Source organism: Schistocerca piceifrons, chromosome 5, assembly GCF_021461385.2.
Source record: "Schistocerca piceifrons isolate TAMUIC-IGC-003096 chromosome 5, iqSchPice1.1, whole genome shotgun sequence".
Taxonomy (NCBI): Eukaryota; Metazoa; Arthropoda; class Insecta; order Orthoptera; family Acrididae; genus Schistocerca; species Schistocerca piceifrons.
In genome coordinates this window covers 178,333,141-178,340,596 of record NC_060142.1, presented here as the reverse complement: position 1 = coordinate 178,340,596, position 7,456 = coordinate 178,333,141, and the positions used below count along the sequence as shown (strand labels likewise).

Sequence of the window (7,456 nt, the reverse complement as noted above, 5' to 3'; positions counted from 1 at the left end):
AGTGCTGTTACCAACTTCAAACTTTAGGCTGAGTCTTATAAAGTAAATGATCACGTTGTTGTCTGTAGTAAATTCTAAAAAGGAGAGTCAATTCCTTGCAATTTTGTCAACATTGTGTTTCGTTGTAGTAAAAGTGAGAAAGCTGCAGTTGTGAAACGTTACATTATCATGTATGCCAAGTGTTTGTCTCTCTTGTGTGCATATTAACAGTATAAAGACCACTCAGTTTGTGTAAACCCTGAAAGTGATAGTGTTTTTCTGTACCTGTTATAATTTTGAAAATAGTTCCTGCTGCTCTAACTGTTAGCTTCAATCTTAAAACATATGTGTGTTAGAGTTCATTGCACTCGCGTCTTGCTAAGTCTAGGTTGTGTCTGTTGTGTTGTCCATTATAGTTACTTATACCTACTTTCATAAACGAGAATGTTAATCTTTCTTTTGCCTAATTAGGCTGGCGACCGTTTCCCTTATTCTATAAACAGTATAGCTAGGCAAAATTTTGTTTGTCACTATTCCTATATTAACGTAATTCTGACTTTCATTTCCGATAAGCCACTTCCATTAGGAACAATACGGTCAACTTAACAAAATTCCTCTCAGAGGGTAACACTGCTCTGTTGCTTTGTGCCATAGTTACTTTTACAAAATTGTTTTATGTTACAACCTGCTTCTGGCATTGAGGTTATGGTACAGTAGTTAGCAGACGGGGAGTGTTATAGGCCTCTTCTTTCCATAGTGTTGGTAAATGTATCACGTAAGGTGTATGTATCTTTGCTAAAAAAGAGAGAACAGTACAGGTGAGGGATACTCTGAGAGATGCAATAAGATGAAGAATGTCAGGCATGCAGAACTAATAATTTATTTCAGGCAGAAGAGAAATTACAACGTTTTACATTCAGAATAATACAAAAAATATCAATACAAAAGTGCCACCTCTAATATGAATAAAAGTGTAACATATTGTACAGTGGGAAAATCAGCGGCGGAACTGTCCTTCTTGTTAAACTCCGGTAGTATCTGTGACCCACGAACGGAGTTCTCCAACGTTGCTGTAAACTGCGCCATAGTCTTCGCATGTGAAGCCTCCCCAGGACACGATGCCCACCTGTGTGGTACCACTGACGAGTGGACCTCCCGAGTCCCCGTTGCACACAGACTTGCCTGCCTCACCGGCGCACACCATTCGCTTCGTTACGAGGCTACTGAAGTTTTCTTGGCAAGTAGAACGATCGACAATGCTAATGTCCACCTTCAGCAGTGCGTTTGCATTGCTTCCATCGGACGCTGTGAGTCCCCAGCCCGTCACAGTAACGGCGAGGCCGTTCGGAGGATCATAGCCGGCGTCTGGAAGGCCCACGGGCTGCACATCAGAGCCCAGCGGGAAAGACTCAGCAGGCTGTGAAGGTAGGCAACACACTTTAGTGGACTGTAACTGCATGATAATCAGTTTTAAATTAAGTTCATGGTACTTCACTACTTATTTCAATTAACATGCTAATCATTAACTGCTGGCGAGACGATTACGTGTTCCGCTTCTAAATAGGGCACTCAGTTGAGACTTCTACTATAGTACATATGGCTGTAACAACTGTATATACAGATATCAAATGGATCAATGTAACCATTCTTGGAGAAAGCACAGGGGTTCGACCGAAATCCAGAGTCACCGTGAGACATTCATACTTGAACATAAATGCAGATGCTAACCAAGCCTGGACGTTGCGCTGTGGTGTTTGGCCACGAATGGCACATGTGCGACGTCCTCAGTGTGGAGCAAGTCAGTCCTGGTCAGAATAGTGTTCTGTACAGTTGTAAGTACTTTACGTCGAAGCTAAATGAATCCTAACATGGGTACATTGTTGGAGTTCGTATGGGAGGTGTTTCCGCAATCAAGATAGCCAAAGTGTTCGGTGTTTCAAGAAGTACGCTAACAAAAATTTGTACCGCATACGGGGAAAACGGAAAAACGTAATACGCTGACTCACAACGCGGACGAAGGACTGCGTAGATTGATCATGGGAGACGGTCATTAAAGGACTGCGACGGAAGGTAAGAGGACGACAACTGCAAGAAATAAAGCAACACAAAGTTAGCTCAATATTGTGGGAATTGCGGGAAAAACTGGAATTTTAAAAACACACTCGAGTGACCCAAGTGTATATAACAGGGAAATGCGGAGCAGTAACAACAGATCGTGGACTATGGAAGCACTCGAAGGAACTCATTTCTACGGAAGGGTTTTGTTGCAAACTTTTGCGGACTTCCCGCCGAGTTTACGTTCAAACTGCCAAACACAGCGGAGGGCGCACAATGATGATATGAGAAGCCGTAACTTGGTATTCCATGGGTCCCGCAGTTACTCCGCAATATGGCATTTCTGCCGTGGGTTATATGACAATTTTCGCTAATGAGTTTCATCCCACGGCAAAATGTTTCTTCCGCTACGGTAATGCTGTGTTGGAAGAGGACAAAGCTCCTGGTCCCACAGATCGCATCGTCCAAGACTAGACGTGTGATCATGAGGAAAAGATTTCGCATCTCTCTGCTGACCACTGTCACCAGATATTAATATTATTGAGCCTTTGTGGGGTATTATGGAGAGAAGTGATGATGTTTACTATCCACCTCTGTGACCTATACCTGAAATTGCCAATATTATGCAGGGAGCATGGTATAAGACTCCCTTTGAAACCATTCAGGAGCTGTATGTGACCATTAGTGGAAGACTGGAAGCTGGTTGGATTACTGGCGGTTTTCTCGCACTGTATTAGACATGGTATGTATCGTGGTTTCGCTGTTTCCAAATTTTTGTCCATCTGCTCTGATTCAATATTGGGAAACCTAAAGAATCCAGTGTACCTCATAACTAGCTTATAATTTTAGTTAATACATGTAAACTCATGTTGAAAGAGTTAAAAGTTAGTAGTCAAGCGGTAAGTCCTTAGCGTATTGGGAAAGAAATAATTAGAAAACAGAATTACTGCATACAGGTAGTGGCGGGGTAGAGCAATAGGAATAGTACATTAATAAATTGGAAGAAACACCTCTTTGCTAAAGCAGAAAAATATCTTAAATGCTGACACTGAATACAGATCCTCCTAATTCAGGCTCAGAGCATAACACTGTTTGGAGATAAAACGCTGACCGGAGATATCGAATCCAGTGTTAATGGAAACAGATTTTTCTTAGAAGTTCGTGTGATGCTAAATTAACAGGTAAGGTACTATATGTGGAGGCTGTAGATAGAGCAGGTAAGGAAAGTTGTGTATGGAACAGTGTTACCGGAAGAAAAGTCATTTTGTTATTGTAAAATGTAAATTTTGTGTTAGAAGGAGCTATGGGGCAGAAAATATGTAGCGTATGTGTTTTATGTAATGGTATACAAAAGCAAAAAATGGAAAGAAATAGAGTTCTTGACTCTGAAATGATTTTACATTGACATGTACTGGAGTACATTCCCGGTACCCTTTTCATTATCAGTAAGTGGTTTACAGACAAAACAGCTAGAGTGTATGAACTCAAACCACTCAATGGGCTTTCCAAGTTACTTGTCTCGCTAGCTACCGCACTGCACATTACGCTATAGAAGCACGAAGTGTAAAATATAATTGCATATTTATGGTCACTTTGTATACGTCGCATTTGGGAATGACGGAAATCGAGATCAAAACAAGGCAATATAAATAAAATCGGAATAGACATACTAACTATTTTCAAATATCTAATCATCAGATTATCAATTACAGCCTTCAAATAATGCTCCATATATTGTGACAGAAGGTATAATAAGCATTATAAAATCATCAAAAGGCATTAAAATTTTTCACATTGTTAGTAATAATTTATTACTGTTAGAAAGACTACGTGTATCGATAGTCAATCGACAGAAACGATATTTTGTTAGTTGTTCATTTAAATGGGCTTCTATGCACCGACAATGCCAGTTTCTTTAAAAATACCTCAGTGGACAGAAAAAGAGTGACCTCACCTGCACCACCGCAATGTCGTAGTCGGCAGCCGGACTGTAATACAGCCTGTTTTTGATAGCCTGTGCAACATCGAGCACAGTCCCGCCACTGTTTCTGTACGTGGAGCCGGCACGCACGGTCAACAGAGACGCCTGGACGCCGTCGATGCAGTGGGCAGCCGTCAGCGCCCAGTTGGAGCTAATGATGGAAGCTCCGCACCTGTGGGACCCTTCGAGGAGGAGAGACAGCTGCCACGGGTACTCCATTATGGTGGTTTCGGTACCCCCGATTATACGGTCCTGTCTTCTGGACCATAGTCTGAGAGACTTCGGCGCAGCAAAAGACGGAGCCAGTAGGCTCAATACGATCAATGAAAACTTCATTGTCTCAGAAGTATGTATCTCAAATGCTCGACTTCAGCACCTCTTTATACTTCCTGCGGCCGCATTCGTTGTCCAAATGTTGCCGTCTTTGGCGTGCACGTTACGTCAATAACTGATCTCAAGGAGAGTACTTACGCAAGTAGGTGCTTCAAGAGGATGACGAGGCTACTAAAGTGTTCAGTGAAGGGGCAGATGTCTTGCATCACAATTATCAATAGCTCCACTTATGGGTAACACGAACTTAGAAATGGAGTCGTATTTTCCGCGACAACTGACTGATAACGGGAACATAAGCACTGTTTCTATTTATGTGAGATGCAGACAGAAGATTCTGGTTTTGTTCCTCACACTTGAGTCGGATACTCTTACAAACGAGTCCAGAAAAGTCTCATGCACGTGTCTATAGCCACCCTTCATACGTTCGTGTTATCTGATAGATTTAAAATTTTGTGCACTGTCTCCAATGTAATCAAGTGGCGTTCGTAAAATAGTACACAGTATTTTTTGAAACAATTATTACAATATGTAGTCTTACATAAACACTGTCTGTAATCCCATGAGTAACTCTGTTCACTAGAGAAATAAACAGTAGAAACGACCTGCCATAATCTTTCACCTACAACTCACACACATTATGATTACCGGAAAACTGTTAACAATCGCTGTCCTGCGTTACTGTACAACTAGGTAATAGCAGGACTTTTTTCGTTAAACAAGGGGAACGACTCTTGTAGTAATTAATAAAGGTTATTTTGGAGAAGTGTGGAATTTCATTTGGGAGGAAGGCACATTTTGTACATTTACAACTGGTAACAAAAATCCAAATCAGTTCAAGTATGTGCATGACACAGGAACTGATGTGGTACGGCTAATTTTAGTGAATTGGGGTCGAATGCAAATTGCAGAGAAGAGTACTTGATAATATTTCCAAGAGTGTAGTTGTGACACTGAAGTGAACTGACAATTGAATGTGTTGTTCTTATGTGCTACTACTGAAAACTTATCAGCTACTAGGAAAATGGACTTTAAATCAATGTAGAATAATTGGTGATGAAACATGCGTCAGGCTATTAAAAAAATCTACACTTCTAAAATTTTTCTTAGATTATTTCTCAATAACATGTTTTCTAAAATCAAATTTTAATGCTGATTCCGAAAGTTTCGTTCATTTTGTTGTATCAGGTCAGGAGTTTTTAAAAATTAACGACCCATTTATCACTGATTTAAGACGTTGAATCACTAATCTTACAATAAAATTCAATCATGGTCTATGCATTTACAACTATTGATTTTAGGCACATACACAAATTTGAAAAACAGTCATCTTAGAAACATTATGTGTATTGTACACTTACATTTCAAACTACCTCTCTTTTGTTTTTCTCATAAAACGTTTATCCTTACTGTCCCTATTCAACAATAGACGGCCACCAACTTTGGTTCCATCTACCATGTTTCTCTTCTCCATGTCCTTAACCTCTTGTTCTTCTCTTTAGTATTCGTAAGTCAAAGGGAATTACTCAATACAAAAATGTAGGAAGTGGACTTTTGAAATGAAATAGCAAACCAACTTCCCAAAGTTTTTCTTTAATGCTTTATGTTCTTGTAAATTAGATGTTTTTTATTCCCTAGAAAGTTTTCAGTAACGGATCTGAAGAAAGACCAAGTATCTTTTCCACTAACATTCGTTGCAACCTCAAGTTCGTGCTCCTCCCTCTACTACTGAATTAGAATATCAACAAAAATTGTGGCTTTCAGTGTTTGTTGACTGATGAATGGAAATTTAGTATAAAGGCGTTTAAAATAGAATGCATTATATGGAAAACCCTACATACTGCTTCAGTAATTTAATTTGGTTTGTAGTGGTGGAAGTAATATTTTTTTACTGCCTCCAAGCGGCTCAAGCATGGTTTTCTTAATCCTAGAGGCAATATTTCTACCAAGTTGGCCAAACCTACACAATCCAAATCTGAGCACTAAACATTCGTGTATTAAAGGACAAATGCAAGAGACCGCTAGTCAGAAGAGGATTCCCTGTCTTCTCCTACACTTTTTACCCTTTACAACTGCCTGTACTACGAGTACCATGGAAACTTAAAAGCGTCAAATCCTTCAGTTCGTCGCTCATCAGTTATTCACCCTTGATCATGGAACTGGAGAGAAGCTGAGTGATTTTAATAGAGTCTTGATATTGCAGATATTCACTTCCTCTTCTCAACCTTCTATAATATAACACGCTACTAGGTATATCAATTTGCTCTATAGAAGAGCTTTTGAGGTGAGGGATGTTTTAACGAGGGACAGTGAAGGATGGCTTGAGGACCTGTGGGCACACTGCCCTTGGAGATACATGAGGAGAAGAACTGCCGGTATAGCGTCCTTACCATTTAGGTGGGGTGGGGATAGGAAGTCGCTTAGCCTATTGATGAGCTGGGAGAGAGGACATTGTCTTGTTGATAGCATGGTCAGCGGGACGGCCGAGGTACAAATGTGATAAAAAGTATCCGGACACTTAGTTGAAAATGACTTACAAGTTCGTGGCGTCCTGCATCGGTAATGGTGGAATTCTGTACGGTGTTGCCTCCCCCCTCCCAACTCGCTTCCTTAGCCTTGATGACAGCTTACACTCTCGCAGGCATCGTTCAATCAGTTGCTGGAAGGTTTCTTGGGGAATAGCAGCCCATTCTTCAGGGAGTGCAACACTAAGGAGAGGTATCGATGTCGGTCGGTGAGGCCTGGCACGAAGTCGGCGTTCAGAAACATCCAAAAGGTGTTCTGTAGGATTCAGGGTCAGGACTATGTGCAGGCTAGTCCATTACTCCGCCACAGGCCATGCATTATGAACAAGTGTTCAATCGTGTTGAAAGTTGGCATCCCCAAATTGCTCTTCAGCAGTAGAAAGCAAGAAGGTACGTAAAACATCAATGTAGGCCTGTGCTGTGATAGTGACAAGCAAACCAACAAGGGGTAAAGGCCCCCTGCATGAAAAACATGACCACCGCCTCCGAATTTCACTGCTGGAACTGCACACGCTGGCAGATGACGTTCGCCTGTCATTCGCCATATTCACACCCTGCTATCGCATCGTCAAATTGTGTACCGTAA

At 41.1% G+C, this 7,456-nt stretch overlaps 1 protein-coding gene across 1 annotated transcript; it reads right to left on the bottom strand.

The window, feature by feature from the left end:
* Positions 1-1,000: 1,000 nt before the first annotated feature.
* On the bottom strand, positions 1,001-4,234 carry LOC124798866 (trypsin alpha-like). The gene is made up of 2 exons (XM_047262398.1): positions 3,989-4,234; positions 1,001-1,396 (listed from the first exon to the last, which is right to left on the bottom strand). Exons 1-2 carry the CDS (start codon positions 4,232-4,234, stop codon positions 1,001-1,003), a joined length of 642 nt encoding a protein of 213 aa, XP_047118354.1.
* Positions 4,235-7,456: the final 3,222 nt, after the last annotated feature.